The sequence below is a fragment of the Microplitis mediator genome, chromosome 3 (assembly GCF_029852145.1).
Source record: "Microplitis mediator isolate UGA2020A chromosome 3, iyMicMedi2.1, whole genome shotgun sequence".
NCBI lineage: Eukaryota > Metazoa > Arthropoda > Insecta > Hymenoptera > Braconidae > Microplitis > Microplitis mediator.
Window position 1 is genome coordinate 22,305,832 of NC_079971.1, and position 17,734 is coordinate 22,323,565.

A 17,734-nucleotide genomic window follows, 5' to 3' on the forward strand; every position below is an offset into this window, starting at 1 on the left:
ATTGAGATGGTAATCATTCTCCATTGCGAGATAGACATAGTTACTATTTTTTAACTCGACCTAAAGTTATCAATTTCACTCAATTATAATCCGTAATAATTTTTTTTTGCAATTAGTTCGTACAAAAATTTTTAAACAGTATAACATTTATGGTTTATTAATAAATTTTGTTACGGAAATGAAAATTTAAAGAGTAAAAAATAAGAACCGATTGAACGTGATGTTTGTTCGTAAGACCCGAGTGTATATATTTAAATTATATGTAATAATATATGTTCTGATTGGTATGAAATTTTTTTTAACTTCAATAAACATCGAGGTATCTTGTATAATTATTTATATGATGATTATGTTTATATATTATTATTAATTTAAGTTATTAGAGCGGCATTCATAGTTTCCGAACCCATAGTGTTCTGGCAAAATGCCAATTACACTAGATATATATTAATTTTTCAGTGAAATACATTTTTGGAAATTATTATCAAACATTTTGTTAGCAGAAAAAAAAATTACTTGTCATAAATTCCAAGAGATATATTTTTAAAAATGTAAATAAATGTGAGGCTTGAACACCGCTGAGTAAAATTTATTGACATGATTCTGGTGAGTCACAGAGCAGTCTCTCTCCATGGTCCGCGTGACAGGGTTGGGTCTGCGTTCAGTGGAGGTGGCGCCACAATCTACTAACGTCAGTTTTTAGAAGCTATTCTTGGGTTTATTCAAAGTTTTACTCAAACTATTATTCGTAAAGATGACTGAGACATCTGTATCTCCAGCTCCAGTTGAAGAGAAAGCTCCGGCAAAGGTCGACTCGCCTAAAAAAGCTGCTGCCAAGAAACCAGCAACGAAGGCAACTCATCCAAGTGCTGCAGACATGGTCATTGCTGCCATCAAATCTCTTGGTGAACGTGGGGGATCATCTCTTCAGGCCATCAAGAAGTATATCGCTGCAACCTACAAGGTTGACGTTGAAAGGCAAGCACCGTTCATCAAGAAGTTCCTCAAGGCCGCCGTCATCAAGGGAACTCTGGTTCAAACCAAAGGAAAAGGCGCTTCTGGATCATTCAAACTTCCAGTTGAAAAAGCTGCACCTAAACCTAAAGCTGCCGCGAAGAAACCCGCTGCTGCAAAGAAACCTGCAGCTGCCAAAAAACCAGCAGCCAAGAAAGCAACCGGTGAAGCCAAAGCTGTCAAGAAGCCTGCATCGCCCAAAAAAGCACCAGCTAAAAAATCTGAGCCCAAGAAACCAGCCGCCAAAGCACCAGCCAAAACTAAAGCTGCTGCTTCTCCAAAAGCCAAGAAAGCTGCCAAGGCTCCAACAGCTAAACCTAAGTCACCTAAGCCCAAGAAAGTTGCAGCTCTAAAAGCACCTAAACCTGCAGCTAGGAAAGCACCTGCAGTCAGAAATTAAATACTCAATCCACTTATATAAACATTTAAAAACAAACGGCCCTTTTCAGGGCCAACCAAATTTTTCAAAACGTAAAGAACTCTTTGGGATTTCAAAATAGTTCAAGATATTGATCACCCACGATCTTCCTCTGTTGACCCTTAATAATTACAATTCCTAAATAATCTTCCGACCATTACGTGGGTGTCCATGTAAATTTTGATAATTTTACTCGTCTCCTTAGACAAGTTACCAATTTTTCTAATTACTTCGATTCAGACTTTTAGTTTTTTATTATTTATACTTTTAGGTCTGTTACAATTCAATTCCTTGCCATAAATTTCCACCTCGATCGCTTCATACTTCCACCGAAATTATTTATACTAATTATATTCAAAACGGTAAATAATTGTTAAAGAAAAATGAATCTGCTTCAGTAATTTAAAATTAATAAATTAAAAACCAGTAATTAGTAGAATGTAGATTTGGAATATAAGATAGAAGTTTCATTTGTGGCCACTGCTTCATTATTGGAGATATAATACTTTATTAAAAAAATTTATATATTGTTGCGTATTTTCCAAATTATTTTATTCAAAATTTCTAAGTGGTTAAAACTGCCTCTAAAGTGGCCAGAAACGATACTTTTCCTCACAAGCGGAAAAACCACCGGCTGAGAGCTTCTTCCTAGTAACGTCAGAGAGATTGACCAATGCGAAAATTGGTAGAAGTCGCAGATAATTTTTCAGCCAATGAGAAAATTCCAGTAGCAACTGAAATCTTCAGCCAATGAATGCGTTTCATGTCGCAGCTCTTTTAAGTAATTTTGGAACTAATCAATTTGAATTATGGATTTTATTATTGGCTGAAATTTCGCGCGCAGCGGTCGACATCGGCAAGTGCTGCCGACCTACTGGTGAGGCGCGGCGTTCTCAGGTGGTGGCGAGAGTGAATGCTTTGACTGAACAGAATGTAATTTTCGATTTATTTATAAATCAATGAAATTAATAGATACCAGGAGTTATTAAAAGATCGAGTCAGGATTTTTTTCATTGCCTTGGAACAGATCATAGGTGTTAAGATTAGGTAGTCAGGTCGAGATGCAAGTATTGGAGAAATCGAAAAATTATTGTTTAATTATTGTTAAATTACAATTACAATGGGATTAAAAATCTGATAACTTGATTAATTTTTTACGTGTGAAAAATTTGGTGGCCCTGAAAAGGGCCGTTTGGTTCAATTGATATTTGCTGAGTCGAATGATGAAATTAACCTCCGAAACCGTAAAGAGTACGGCCTTGACGTTTCAGAGCGTAGACAACGTCCATGGCAGTGACGGTCTTGCGCTTGGCGTGCTCGGTGTAGGTGACTGCGTCACGGATCACATTTTCAAGGAAGACTTTGAGAACTCCACGGGTCTCCTCGTAGATAAGACCGCTGATACGTTTGACTCCACCACGACGAGCCAGACGACGGATCGCTGGTTTGGTAATACCTTGGATGTTATCACGAAGAACTTTACGATGACGCTTGGCTCCTCCTTTTCCCAATCCTTTTCCTCCTTTACCACGGCCAGTCATTTTCGGAAATTTAAGAGTACGGATACGTTCACTCGACGAGAGTCGTTAAAATAATGACTTAGCAACCCAAAATGGCCGTATTTAAGCACTTTCTTACGATTTCCCTCTCTGCCCGATTGCAACGAATCGGTGAAATTTTCTCCCACCTTTGAATTTGGACCAATCACAGAAACGTTCGTTAAATTATCCCCCTCTACCAAAAATAAACGAATCAGAACGTGCCACGCGGCGAGAAAGTTGACAAAAAGGCAAAAACGGGCGCCATTTTATGAATTCGCCTGAATCTCTTGAACGTATCGCTACGTTAAGTCTCTCGCTACCTTGCAATGGCTCGTACCAAGCAAACTGCTCGTAAGTCGACTGGTGGAAAGGCTCCACGCAAACAACTGGCTACCAAAGCCGCTCGTAAAAGTGCGCCAGCAACCGGAGGAGTCAAGAAGCCTCATCGTTACCGTCCCGGCACAGTAGCTCTCCGTGAAATTCGTCGCTACCAGAAGAGCACGGAACTTCTCATCCGTAAACTACCATTCCAACGTCTGGTTCGTGAAATCGCCCAAGATTTCAAAACTGATCTCCGATTCCAGAGCTCAGCTGTGATGGCTCTCCAGGAAGCCAGCGAGGCCTACTTAGTTGGTCTCTTCGAAGACACCAACCTCTGCGCCATCCACGCCAAGCGTGTCACCATCATGCCCAAGGACATCCAGTTGGCTCGTCGTATCCGAGGAGAACGTGCCTAAGTTATCCCAACTTCAAAAACTTACAAACCAAACGGCCCTTTTCAGGGCCATCAAATTTTTCAAACTAAGAAAATCAAACTCGTTTCTAATTTATTTTATTAACTTGAATTAAATATATAATTAATTAATTAATTATGAATTAATTCACCATATCCATTGTCATCTACCCAACTATACTAAATACAATTGAATTCAACCGAATGAAAATGACTAATTACGAGGCTCCTTTTTTATGAGAATTTTTTCTTTTTTCACCCTTATTTCTATTTCTATAGATTAAGGTTCAATGTCTTCATATTAAATTGAAAACCCGATTGCCGATCACTACATATAGTCATTTATACGACTTCATAATTACCTCCATTAAAAATCCATGGACTGGTTAACTACCAAATTGTTTTATTTGAACCAATAATTGTGTTATTTGTTCTCGGATTAATTTCAGCATAAAAGCATGCGATCTATTAGCTGACTATCGCAATAATTAAAAATTTTTGAGGATTTAATTAATAATTAAATTTCAGTAATAAATTGATTATTTTCTGAATCCCAAAAATTATAGGATGACAATTAACGGTAACAATAATTATAATTTTTTATTAGCAAAGTGGATCCATTTTGTAACCGAAAAAATTCATTTCCGTTATTTGTAATTGACCCTCATTACGGCCACGCATCTGAAATAATAAGACATAAATAATTATCTAGTGCCAGAATTGACAGGTAGAAAAAGCTGTGCCAAATTTGGTTTATTGATTGAAAATTTTGCAGAGGAACCCCGGTAATCTGAAAAAAATAGACCCGGAGAAAAACGATCCATTAAAAATTGATTTCGGAAAAAATAATATTTTTAGAAGGTGATTTATCTTTTTTTTTGGATTAATCTTCCAATTTATAGAAAATGTGTGAAGTTGACCCAAAATGTTAAATTGATCCAAATGTGTCCAGTTTAAATCCGCAGAAACTGTGTTTCTTCCACAATAGTATAGTGTACAACAAGTGCGAGAAGTTGTCGATTGCGAATTTGAACGCACGAGCGAAAGGAGTAATCGATAACGTTGCACATACTATTTTGTATTATAAATGTGGCGATATACGTGGGCACAAAATCGAGGTCCAGGGGCGGAGCCCCCTCCCTCTCCCAGTCCTTAAAAACAAGTAAAAAGTTAGAAACAAAGAAACAAATTTATATCACACAATAAATGCAGAGTAATTAATATTCATTAAATATAACTTCTATAGATAATGAACTTGAATAAGATTCTTTCGTTTTAAAAAATTTGGTGGCCCTGAAAAGGGCCGTTTTGTTTTTTTATTTCAATTCATGTGCAATTTATGAGCTGCTTTTTTCGGTTTTCTTGGGCAACAAGACAGCTTGGATGTTGGGTAAGACTCCACCTTGAGCGATGGTGACTCCTGAGAGAAGTTTGTTCAACTCTTCGTCGTTACGGATGGCCAATTGGAGATGACGTGGGATGATACGAGTCTTCTTGTTGTCACGAGCAGCGTTGCCTGCCAACTCGAGAACTTCAGCGGCCAAGTATTCCATGACAGCTGCGAGGTAGACTGGAGCACCAGCACCAACACGTTCTGCGTAATTTCCTTTACGCAACATACGATGGATACGACCGACTGGGAACTGGAGTCCAGCACGGCTTGAACGGGTCTTTGACTTTCCCTTTACTTTGCCTCCTTTACCGCGACCAGACATGATGATAAGTTTTGAGGTTAAAAAACGTGACACAAGTGAGCAGAGCGAACTCTAGGTTTGTAATACAAGATGGCGCCGAAAAAACGAGGGTTATCAACTTTTCATCGGGATCTGCGGCCCAATCTGGAACGAGTTTCTATCCCCTCCACCACCTCTGCGCTTTCATTGGCTCGCAGGTCCCGATTTTATTACTATTGTTATTATTTTTAAGCCGTCGGTACCAGCGCACCAATAAGATTACGTCCATCCCCTCCACTTGCTTTTACGCAATTTTATTGGCCTCGCAGTTACCGATTCAAAAGTTATGCTATCACCTCGAAAAAAAATTTTTGGCACAGTCCGACTACTCTCTAATAGTCAATCTATCGCTCCGTCATCATGCCTCCGAAAGCAAGTGGTAAAGCCGTCAAGAAGTCTGGTAAAGCCCAGAAAAACATCACCAAGAGTGACAAGAAAGGACGCAAGAAGAAGCGTAAGGAAAGTTACGCTATCTACATCTACAAAGTATTGAAACAAGTTCATCCAGACACTGGAGTCTCAAGTAAAGCCATGAGCATCATGAACAGTTTCGTCAACGACATCTTCGAGCGTATCGCTGCCGAAGCTTCAAGACTTGCGCACTACAACAAGAGGTCAACCATCACCTCCCGGGAGATCCAAACTGCAGTTCGTCTTCTGCTTCCTGGTGAATTGGCCAAGCACGCAGTCAGTGAAGGAACCAAAGCTGTCACCAAATACACCAGCTCCAAATAAATTTCCTGATCCAAATCATTAAATCATTAACCAAACGGCCCTTTTCAGGGCCACCAAATTTTTTAAAACGTATATTTTTCTCAAGTTTAATTAAAAATATCATTAGTTATTAAAATATCATTAAAAATAACATATATAATTCAAAATCCATACAGTCGAATTCTAATAAGTTCAACGTTTTTTATTAGAAATGTCTGCTAGGAATTTTTTTCGTTTCTGGGAACTCAGGTACCCGCAGTTTCCGATGTGGAATCCCTATATAAAAATCCTGGTATCCATAGTTTGCTATATGGAATTCCTATATAGGAATCCAGGTGTCCATACTTTTCGATATGAATTCTTACGTAAATCCGTACTTTCCTATGTTGATGCCCATGTATCCTTATGCCAATCCATAGTTTCCAAAAAAGAACTGTTACTGCAACAGGACCTTGTCCTGTGGCAGCCACAGGAATACTCCTGTTGCAGTCACAGGAATATTTCTGTTGCAGCCACAGGAGTATTCCTGTTGCAGCCGCGAGTCTACTTCTCTTGTAGCCGCGAGTCTACTTCTCTTGCAGCCATAGGAATATTCCTGTTGCATCCACAGGAATAGTCTTGAATTCATAATGAGTATAATATATAAATTTAACTATATATATTAATAGGGAAAGGGGGGGCGGCAAAATGGGTCCCCCAAAATTTTTAACATTAAAAGTGTTGGGGCGGGGGTAAAATGGGCTGCCTAGACTTCGAAAACCTAAGAATATTTTTTAACCAAACGGGTCCCTAAAATTTTTTTAACAAAAATGATTAAAGAATTATGATAATAGGCAAACTGGGTCACGACTTCAACAGCATTACTAACTAAAATTCAATTTTTTCGAATTAATCGAATAGTAATCCAACAGAAAACTTTGAATCTAGTTATTTTAAGGTCCAAGTCGTCACTATCAACTCTTTTCTCTATTAAATACATAGTAAAAATTTTCAAAACATAAAACAAGCGAGAAAAATACATTGAGTTTTGTTGGGGGCCCGTTTTACCCAACTATTCAGGATTTTTTTATTTTGATAGACACAGTAAGATAACACCAAAATCTCAGCAGAACGAAAAAAAAAGTGAACCAAACTGAAAAACTTACATTATAAAAATTTTAGGGGAACCATTTTGCCTCAGTGGCCCATTTTGCTCTTCCTCCCTTCCCCTATTTATATATCTATTTAAATTTATATATTATACTCATTATGAATTCAAGACTATTCCTGTGGCTGCAACAGGAATAATCTTGTGGCTGCAACAGGACTTTTCTGTTGTAGCAACAGTTCTTTTTTTTCCGTGTACGTATATGAACAATCATATAATCGACATTGTTCTTTTTTTGTAATAATAATTCCTCATAGAATGTCTGGAGATAAGTAAACAAATCAATTAAGCTTAATAGTTGAAAGGTCAATTATTAATCGAAAATATATATGTATATATAAATTTAATATATATGAGTATTAGGGTGATCCAAAAAATAACAAATTTTTTTTTTTTTCTTGCAAACAGGTTCAAAAGTTTCATTTAGATAAAAAATGACGCCTGTGAAAATTAGAGCTCTTAATATTAACATTAAGAGGTTCCTCATCGCACTTTTCTATTTCCCATAAGAATAACATGGGAAAAATTTTTTTTACGTCTTCTAATTTTTATAAGTAGCTAACGATGCGTCATGGGAATAAATGGCAGGCATATTTTTGTAGGGAATTGAATGCTCTACAAAAAAAGATTCTTATCATTTTTTGAGGAATCTATTTGTTCAAAAGTTATTTGAGGTTGAAGTCGAATTCATATTAAATTTTGAGATTTTCTACTTTTCCGGCGAAACTATCAGACTTATTACAAAATGTCATTAGACCTTTTTTGTAGACAATTTTATTCCCTAAAAGTTATTTCAAATAAAGTTTTTTCGAATTCCGCATTGTTTTCTAGTTATTTTTATTTTAATGTCATGCTCATAAAAAAATAGTCTTCTGATCGATTTTAAGAGCTTGACATTAAAATAAAAATAATTAGAAAACAATGCGGAATTCGAAAAAACTTTATTCAAAATAACTTTTAGGAAATAAAATTGTCTACAAAAAAGGTCTGATGATATTTTGTAATAAGTCTGATAGTTTCGCCGGAAAAGTAGAAAATCTTAAAATTTAATATGAATTCGACTTCAACCTCAAATAACTTTTGAACAAATAGATTCCTCAAAAAATGATAAGAATCTTTTTTTGTAGAGCATTCAATTCCCTACAAAAATATGCCTGCCATTTATTCCTATGACGCATCGTTAGCTACTTATAAAAATCAGAAGACGTAAAAAAAATTTTTCCCATGTTATTCTTATGGGAAATAGAAAAGTGCGATGAGGAACCTCTTAATGTTAATATTAAGAGCTCTAATTTTCACAGGCGTCTTTTTTTATCTAAATGAAACGTTTGAACCTGTTTGGAAGAAAAAAAAAAAAATTTGTTATTTTTTGGATCACCCTAATGAGTATATACTATATAGGTAAATAAAGTTTTTTCCCTTCATTTTTTAACGAAGTCGTACATCGACGTTTAACCCTGAAACTGATCGATCGCTTCCATATTGAACTGACGACCACCTAAGTGATAGTAATTAATTTTATTATAGCAGTAAACATTAATAATATTATTGTCTTATATTAATAATCGGACAGTCAATAAAACAAGACAAAAAATGAACGTAATGGCTAAAAATATTATGAATCAATTAGTTGTTGGCTAGAAATTTACGATAAAGTTTCATGCTGACAAAGTAATAAACTCTAATTATTATAATAATTCGTTGTTTTTGACATTTCCCTTTCCAAAAAAACAATTGTCTTTCGAGAATAATATAAATACTCGGGATTTCTTGTCATCAAGTAACTTCTTGACAAACTCTCGTTCTGTACACATCGTCAGTTGTAATATTTATTTAATTATCGATAACCTAAAGATAATCATTGCTAAGCATAATTAAAAATTTTGTTATTCATTGTTATATATTTTAAAAATAAAAATTTATTACTAACGTAATTAACAATAAAAGTTCATCAGGCAAATTTGTTACGACGTATTTCATCAGCTTTTAAGGAAATCCTGGTAAGTTTTAAATTATTTTTTATTATTAACACATACGAATACATATTTAGGAGTGGGAGGGGCCAAATGGGGTACACAGTAAAAAATTTTGTGTATCTGTGTTAAAAACCGTCCGTGTTAAATTTTTTGTGTTGATTATTTTGTGTCAAATCAATACGATTCTCTGTGTTACTCTAAAATTTCTAATCGATCTACTATTCAACACTTTATAAGTGTTACCTAGTTAAAAATAGTAGTTTATCTATCGAGTGCGATCGTGTTTAAGACGCGAGTGTGAAGATTGGTGCCGGAGCCGAAGGCGAGGGTACCAACACACGAGCGTCTTAGACTCGATTGTACTAGATAAATTCATTAGTTTTTGTGACAGATATTTGAAATTTACTATATTTAGTGCCTATAAATGGCAGATTATAAATCCGCGTTTATTTATTTGGTAAGATTGTTTTGAGTATTTGTTGAAAATTAGAGAGAAGTCGGTGAGTGGACGAATTAAAATGATGATAAATTTTGTCACAAGATGGCTCGTTAAGTTACTTCGATATTTTTTGGTCGTTTGCTATCGCCCATGTAACCAAAAAATATTTTTTGATCCGATAATGACGTCACTATTAGAACGATTAGGTATCTTTTTTACCAGCTGTATCTTATCTAATATTTTTAGCTGCCGGCTATAGGCGCTAAATGTCGTAGATTTCAAGTGTCTGTCGCAAAAAAAAAATAATTAAAAAATTGCATCAGTAGCTTTTGTACTTTTCCACATGCGCATAGTTTTTTTTTTTTATTTTTTTTCCGTAATTGATTTGTTTATAAAAAAATTCAAAAATTGTTACACTGAATGTATTCTCACGGTTTTACCTTAGAAATTTTAATAAATTAATTTTTAATTGGGTGCGTAGCGTAGTAGTTAAAGCGTTAGTCTTTTGTGCCAAGGGTCCCGGGTTCTAGTCCCACTTAAAGCGGTCATTGATAAATCTGTCATTTTTCTCGAGGTAAAAATTTCTGATTCGATTAAAAATTTAAAATGATAAAAATTAGTATTTCTATTATTCAACAAATAATTAATTTTATTGCTAAGACTTGAAAACTTGTTCTAACAGTGATTATCAACATGATAAAAATTTTTGCTTTTTATTTACAGGTTCAAAAAAATTAATATCGTCAACAAATAGACAATTTGGCTAATTAATAATTAAAAATAATAAAATTAATCAAAGAAATTATTTAATAAATATCAATAGAAATGATTAATGAATTGCCATCAATAGACAATTCTCTGATTGATGTACACGATAGTATACTAGAACTTCGTGCTGAACTGGAACGTGTTAAATTAGAGACCAAACAGGAAGCTATGAATTTAAGAAAAAAAAATCAATCACGATTTATTCCAAACGTTGATTTTAATACGGAAGTATTAAAACCAACTTGCGATAATTTTATTGATGACAATGATGGAAATAACAATAATCTTGATACTAATAAACTGGATTACAAAATTTTTTTTAGTACAATACCAGATTTTGACGGTTCTATTAATGGCTATCCCATAAATTATTTTATAAAATCATGTGAAGACACTAAAAAATATTTGTCGCCATCAATTGATGAGAAATTTATAATAAGAGTTTTAAAATCTAAACTCAAAGGTAAACCATTGGAACGTATGAGCTGTTTTGATATTGGGACAATTGATGAGTTTATAAAATTAATAAAATTACATTTTCGTCCGAGTAAAAATTTTTCAAAGTGGCTGAGTGAGTTCAATGATTTTGAACAGAAACCAGATGAGCGTGTTGTGGATTACGGTTATCGTATTCGTAAACATTTAGAAGATACATTAGCGGAAGTTGAAGAAAATGGAGGTGACAACAAACGTGAAAAAGAATTATTGGCTAAAGAATTTGCTACTCGATCATTTATTTCAGGGTTACATCCGGCTTTTTTATTATTTTTGAAAGATGATAAATTGACTGATTTTGCAACGGCCCATCAGTTAGCATTGAAAATTGAACGACAGTTGGGACAGTCTAAAAATGCCCAAAAAATATTTAAAGTCTTTGATCATAATAATTATTCTTTTAATACTTACAAAAATAAATGTTTCGATAATACTCAAAACCAAACATCTCAAGATGTTCAAGGTAACAATCCATATCGAATAAATACTATTAATAAGAAGGTAACTTTTGGTGGAAATGATTCCCAGATGACGGCTAATGGTTTAAGATTTGCGAAACATTGCAATTTTTGTAAGAGAAATAATCATAAGGTTGACAATGGTAAGAGTGTGGAAAAAACGCAAGAAGAAGATTTAAAAAAAAAAAGATATATGCATAATAATACAAGCACAATTATATGTAAATATTGTAAAATGAAAGGTCATTTGATTACAAACTGTTTCAAGAAAATTAACGATGAAACTAAACAGGACGGATTAAGCTTGAGTAAATCGAGCAGTTCCAATTCGGAAAACATATTGTTTGAGTAAATATCTGCTGTAATTTGTCAAACTTAATGTTAATGATATTATGATCAGTTAAATTTTTTTATTATTGAATATTACATTACTATTTAAATAATTTTTAATAAAATTTATTAAGATAATCCTCATTTTATTGCAGTTGACATGGCAAAAGTCCCCACTCTATTGCAGTTGCTATGGCAATTAGTTCCCACTCTATCGCAGTTACTATAGCAACCAATGGAGTGGGGAGCGTTGCTATACTTACTGTGATAGAGTAGGGACTGTTGCCGTAGCAACTGCAATAGGGTAGGGAGCGTTGCTATAGCAACTGCGATAGAGTAGGAAATATCCTAACAAATTCTATTCTTTAGATAGTAATGCGATCAATGACAGAAAAATTGAATTTATCATAATTTCGTAGACGTCAGAATCTTAGTGCTCATAGTCTTGACTATTAAAGGCTATTAGCGATATATTTATGGTTTTCCTAAAAATTTATTCAATACATTTAATTATTGTCATATTTATATTGTAAGTTACATATTGTGATATAATATAACAAATTGAGAAGAGGGCAGAAACAGCCGAGCGGTTCTCGTGTGGCTCGGGCGATCACCCAAGTTAAGCAGCATCGCGCATGATCGTTGCTTGGCTGGGTGACCGCTTAGCCACGCGTTGAGCTCGATCGGAAGTCTTTGACCGTTAGGCGCGGAATGAGGATCTAGTGATCGGTAAAATGGGATTTTAATCGATTACTAGAGCCTCACCCAAACCGAACTGTACTGGGAATGGTTTTTTCTGTGGTTTCCCTTGCCTCTATACTCCCACAGCCAAGGTGGGGGGTAGGGTATCACCGTAATGGTACAGTACAGTATAAGCACAAGTCGGGCCACAGCCGCACAATGAACGCAGAAAAAGTAAGCAGTTGCGATATAAAGGCAAAAAGTGCAAAAAGCCGTAATTGCGGCTATACACTAGAACAATTAAAAAAAAATATAATAAATTGAGATATCAAAAACAATATATGTATGAAAATTGTATGCTAATAAAAGCATTTACTATATAATGGAAAATAAAATTAACCGAACAGCAAATTTGTTTAACTTTCATTTTATTTAGTATAATAATTAAAAATTGCATTGATTTTTCAGCATAAAATTTTACGTTGTAAATTTTAATTCTATTTTTTATAGAATTATTTTTAGACAAACTCGTAAATATTTATTTTAAATGGATTATTATTATTGTTTTCTTGTTTAAATTCAAAAATGGGTGAACCGGTAAGGGTTAGTTCAAATGGCGGCAATTTTAAATTTCAAAACCGAAAAAAAAAAATCACTACATCTAAAATAACTTTTGAATGGGAAGACCGGTAGCTATTTTTTTCAAAAATCTTAAATTATATTTATTTTTTTGACTTTTTCTAAACGAAAAAATTTTAATTCTTATTTATACGAATTTGAATTTGAAAATTTTCTAAAATAATTAAATTTTCTACTTTGACGAAATTTTAGCGACCGATTTTTATACGAAATAAATTTTTAATATTTTTGTAATTAAAATTTTATTTTTAAACATTTTTTTTTTCTTATTTATTAACACGATATATAATTATAAAATCTATCTGATTATCATCATTTTGACATGACCGAATATGAATCATCAAATTCGTCATTCATTTTTAATAAACCCGTCACCCAATCAATTAACTTGTCAATTATTAAAATAATTATCTTATTAAAATTTCACATCACATAAAATATTCATATTCTCTTCTATACATAAAAATAAATGAAATCCTCTTAATATCAGTCACCAAAAAAAAGCTTCACAAAAAAAAAACCGCTCAAGTTAATTTAAAAAAAAAAATAAGATGGAAATAAACAAAAAAGTTTCCTCACTCACGATTAATTTATTATGTACAATAATAAAAATATTCAAATTATTTGGTCTCGCGCCATTTTCGACAAATATATTTTTTACTGACAATAATAATAAAATTAAAATAATTATTAAAAAATCATTTATCGGCTCTCTGTACAATTTATTACTATCACTATCTTTTGTAATAATTATCTACACATCGCAAAGTACAAAATCACATAAAATTGGTTATGTAAATTATTTAGTACAATTTTTTCTATCAATTATCGAAGCACTAATTTCGACAATAATAACAATTTATTACTGCGTACAGCAGCGTAAAATAATAAAATTAATAATAAATTTATTGGAGTGGGAAAAAAAATTAATTGACATAAAAAATATAAATGAAATAAAAATAAATAAATATAATAACTATATTATTGTCATATTTATTTATTTAATAATAACATTAACTGTTTTAGTAATGAGTTATATTAAAAGAGGTAAATTTGAATTATCAATTGTCAGTTCACTACCGACGATAATTATCGGCTGTACAGTAATACAATATATGTTGATAGTAATTCATTTACAGAGACGCTTTAAGTACACTAATGATTTATTTAAACAGTTTAAATTAATTAATGACGATTATTGTGATTTTGAAGATGAAAATTATGTTCAAGTTATTTCTTTACTGAGCATTAATCGAAATTTGTATGATTTATTACGTGATTCAATTGAATTTTATTCGCTGCCAATTCTGTTTATCATCGGGCATTTTTGTTTGACTTTGTCATATACTTTTTATTTATGGATAATTTGTGTTTTTAATTATGGACACGAAGATTTTATGATGCAATTTATTCTACAGACAATTTGGATTATCAGAATTATTTATCCGATTATATGTTTTATTTCATGTGTCACTAAAATAAGTACTGAGGTAATTTAACATATATATAAATTTCGTTTTTTTAATTTACCAGCGGTGAATATGAGGTTTTATGCCCATTTACGTATTCGCTTTACGTATTTATTTCCCTTTGTTGTTTTTTATGCACACACACGGAGAATAAAATATAGGAAACATTATTCAAAAATATGAGTCAAAATTAAATTTTTATTAGTTTTTCAACTTTTGATTACTATTAATATTATTATTAGGGGAGTGGTGGGGGGGGGGGCAAAACGGGGTACTTGAGAAAATACTAAGTTTTCAAGGACTAAAATACGCTAAATCTTTTTCTTTTTAATGGCATTCAAGGTAAATAGACAATTTTTTTAGCTGCCGTTGGAAAATTAAATTTTTATTTTTGGCGGGCAAAATGGAGTACCCTCAAAAAAAGTTGAAAAAAAAAATTTCTGAAAGTTGATTAAATTTCATTAAATTAAATTTTTTATATGTTATATACATAAAGAAAAATTACATTTCACATTATTGGTGGATATGAAGACAAAAAAAAATTTATTTGTGGAGCAGAGAGGCTCCCCTTCAAAAAATTATAATTTTTTTTTTTTTTTTTTTATATTGTTTTCATCATTAAGAATGTATTTCTTTCTCTTGACAACTATTTTTGGTTTCATATAACTCAAAAAAAATTTTTTAAGATGTAATAAATCGTTCACCCTCGATTAGCTTAATCATTAATTGTTATTTAATAAAAAAATAACAATTCTATAATTCTTATTTTTCATTATTTTGAACCCAAAAAACGTGATTATTGATTTTTTAGATTACAGATTATTTTGCATTATTTAAAAAATTCTATCAATTAAAAAATAAAATATTATTTTCGAATATTTTTAATGGCTAAATTTGCCCCAGCTGTAAAAAATCAGCCGAAAAATGGATTAATATATTAAATTTTTTTTAATTTGACGATAACAATATGAAAGAATCGTTTTTTCATAATTTTCGGCTGGTCCATTTTGCCCCAGGTGTCATGCGTAGGGCTAAAAATGCGCAAATATATCGGATTCATAGTAATTAGACGGAAAAAAAAAAAATTTTTTACTGCATTGTACATTGTAGTGGTGTCAATTTTTATCGTTAAAAATCACTTTGACTTGGGCCGAGATTCGAACCCTGATCTCCCGCGTGCGAATCCTACCCTCAGTCTGCAAGTCTGATGTCTCCTTTGAACGAGAGTCCCTGAACTTGTCATACATATTTGTATACGTAAATCGATCTGCTATGGAAAAATTAGGCTCGTTTTCTCTGTGTGCTTTCCTGCTTTACAGCGTGGTTTAATATAATTTCTACAGAATATAGTTGAATAGGTCTAGCTATACTAGGGGGCAATTCTATTTATGCATGTCCACTAGTGTCATTGGATTAAGACGTCTTATTCTTCCGTGAAGAGAATCGCTCAGTATCCTTATGAAGTCTTATTAAATTTATTTGAATTATTTTTGTTCCTATGGATCATATAAAATTCTATTCTGATTCACTTAAAATTTCTTGTTTTTTTTTTTTCATTTTTTACTAAATTTAAATTACAGTAAATATATGATTTTTTTAATTTTTTCAGATGAAAAAAACAAGAAATATAATATCTGAATTGTTGATGAATAATTCATTACGTTTTGATATTTCAAAAGCAGTAAATATATAAATATATAAATATAAATTTTCAAACATTCATAACAAAAATACTTTGTTGTATAAAATAATGTTTTTTTTTTAGTTTCAAGATTTCTCCATAGAATTATTGCATCGAGATGATGAAATCACAGTATTTGGATTGTATAAAATCGACAAAACTTTTTTAACATCTGTGAGTTTTTATACTCTTTTTATACTTTTTTATGAAAATAAATATTTTTTCTAACACATACTCAAAATGCACGATATCTAGCGTCTATAGCAGCTAAAAATAGTAGATACGACAGCTGGCTATAAAGATACCTGATCATTCAAATCGTGACGTCATCAACTGTGAAAAAAATATTTTTTAGTTGCATAAATTATAGCTAGCGTGCAAAAATATCGAAGTAACTCATCGAGTCATCTTGTGGCAAAATTTTTCATCATATATTTGTAAGCGCCCTTTATTACCTGCCGTCTATCGGCCCTCATTGACTTTTCGAGTCTTTTTTTAAAAAATGTATATATCTAGTATAATTCCATAATAAAACGCTCATTGTGTCGCCAAATCCTTTACGGATCCGTAGTCAATCGTCGCAACTCTCGTCTTGTACACAATCGCACTTGATATATAATCTGCTATTATAAGTAACTTTCTAATATTATAATTACTGTATAATAGACTGGGCCAAAAAAATTGACAATTTTTTTTTTTTAACGATACTGTGAAAATATTATTTGGGATGACAAAAAAAAATTATTGTGAAAATTTGAGCCCTTAATATTGATATTAACAGGTGTATCATCGCAATTTTTGATTTTTTTTGAATGAGCGGGTTTTTGTCTCATAACTCTCAAACCATCGAGATGGACGAAGTTTACTAAGATACATTTCTTAAAGGAAATTTGATGTTCTACAAAAAAGGTTTGATTGAAATTTTTCGTCAGATGAACCGTTTCCTTAAAATTATCCTTTGAACATTGGTATGATTTTAAAATTTAATTGTTCAACTTTGGAATTGTGTAATTCATCTAATAATCAGTTTCCAAAAAAAAACCCAATAGATATTCTGAACGGAAATTAAATGCTCTACAAAAAAAGTCTCTTAACAATTTTTGCTAAATTCACTCCTTCAAAAGTTATTCAAGATTATTGAAGTCGTTTTACTTAACTTCAACCTTGAATAACTTTTAAAGGAGTGAATTTAGCAAAAATTGTTAAGAGACTTTTTTTATAGAGCATTTAATTTCCTTTCAGAATATCTATTGGCTTTTTCCGGAAATTTATTTTTACATGAATTACAAAATTCCAAAGTTGAACAATTAAATTTTAAAATCATACCAATGTTCAAAGGATAATTATGAGGAAACGGTTCATCTGACGAAAAATTTCAATTGGACCTTTTTTGTAGAACATCAAATTTCCTTTAAGAAATGTATCTTAGTCAATTTCGTTTATCTCGATGGTTTGAGAGTTATGAGACAAAAACCCGCTCATTCAGAAAAAATCAAAA

The 17,734-nt window shown here is 32.3% G+C and overlaps 6 protein-coding genes across 6 annotated transcripts; 4 read left to right on the forward strand and 2 right to left on the reverse strand.

Annotated features, from left to right (window-relative positions):
* Nucleotides 1-701: 701 nt before the first annotated feature.
* On the forward strand, nt 702-2,271 carry LOC130665247 (histone H1-III-like). The gene has a single exon (XM_057465572.1). The coding sequence runs from the start codon at nt 755-757 to the stop codon at nt 1,412-1,414; it is 660 nt and encodes a 219-aa protein (XP_057321555.1). The 5' UTR covers nt 702-754; the 3' UTR covers nt 1,415-2,271.
* A 221-nt stretch (nt 2,272-2,492) lies between these two features.
* Nucleotides 2,493-3,298, reverse strand: LOC130665256 (histone H4). The gene has a single exon (XM_057465581.1). The coding sequence runs from the start codon at nt 2,971-2,973 to the stop codon at nt 2,662-2,664; it is 312 nt and encodes a 103-aa protein (XP_057321564.1). The 5' UTR covers nt 2,974-3,298; the 3' UTR covers nt 2,493-2,661.
* LOC130665250 (histone H3) lies at nt 3,254-3,771 on the forward strand. Its single transcript, XM_057465574.1, has one exon. The coding sequence runs from the start codon at nt 3,300-3,302 to the stop codon at nt 3,708-3,710; it is 411 nt and encodes a 136-aa protein (XP_057321557.1). The 5' UTR covers nt 3,254-3,299; the 3' UTR covers nt 3,711-3,771.
* A 1,243-nt stretch (nt 3,772-5,014) lies between these two features.
* On the reverse strand, nt 5,015-5,466 carry LOC130665251 (histone H2A). Its single transcript, XM_057465575.1, has one exon. The coding sequence runs from the start codon at nt 5,419-5,421 to the stop codon at nt 5,044-5,046; it is 378 nt and encodes a 125-aa protein (XP_057321558.1). The 5' UTR covers nt 5,422-5,466; the 3' UTR covers nt 5,015-5,043.
* A 304-nt stretch (nt 5,467-5,770) lies between these two features.
* On the forward strand, nt 5,771-6,207 carry LOC130665254 (histone H2B-like). The gene has a single exon (XM_057465579.1). It carries the CDS (start codon nt 5,800-5,802, stop codon nt 6,172-6,174), a length of 375 nt encoding a protein of 124 aa, XP_057321562.1. The 5' UTR covers nt 5,771-5,799; the 3' UTR covers nt 6,175-6,207.
* Nucleotides 6,208-9,168: 2,961 nt separating this feature from the next.
* Nucleotides 9,169-12,842, forward strand: LOC130665131 (uncharacterized). The gene is made up of 2 exons (XM_057465413.1): nt 9,169-9,300; nt 10,439-12,842. Exon 2 carries the CDS (start codon nt 10,541-10,543, stop codon nt 11,786-11,788), a length of 1,248 nt encoding a protein of 415 aa, XP_057321396.1. The 5' UTR covers nt 9,169-9,300; nt 10,439-10,540; the 3' UTR covers nt 11,789-12,842.
* The last annotated feature ends 4,892 nt before the right edge of the window (nt 12,843-17,734 follow it).

What these genes read in the sequence shown, in the direction of transcription:
- LOC130665254 (XM_057465579.1), top strand. Translation starts at nt 5,800, where the DNA reads ATGCCTCCGAAAGCAAGTGGTAAAGCCGTCAAGAAGTCTGGTAAAGCC.
- LOC130665250 (XM_057465574.1), top strand. Translation starts at nt 3,300, where the DNA reads ATGGCTCGTACCAAGCAAACTGCTCGTAAGTCGACTGGTGGAAAGGCT.
- LOC130665256 (XM_057465581.1), bottom strand. Translation starts at nt 2,973, where the DNA reads ATGACTGGCCGTGGTAAAGGAGGAAAAGGATTGGGAAAAGGAGGAGCC.
- LOC130665131 (XM_057465413.1), top strand. Translation starts at nt 10,541, where the DNA reads ATGATTAATGAATTGCCATCAATAGACAATTCTCTGATTGATGTACAC.
- LOC130665251 (XM_057465575.1), bottom strand. Translation starts at nt 5,421, where the DNA reads ATGTCTGGTCGCGGTAAAGGAGGCAAAGTAAAGGGAAAGTCAAAGACC.
- LOC130665247 (XM_057465572.1), top strand. Translation starts at nt 755, where the DNA reads ATGACTGAGACATCTGTATCTCCAGCTCCAGTTGAAGAGAAAGCTCCG.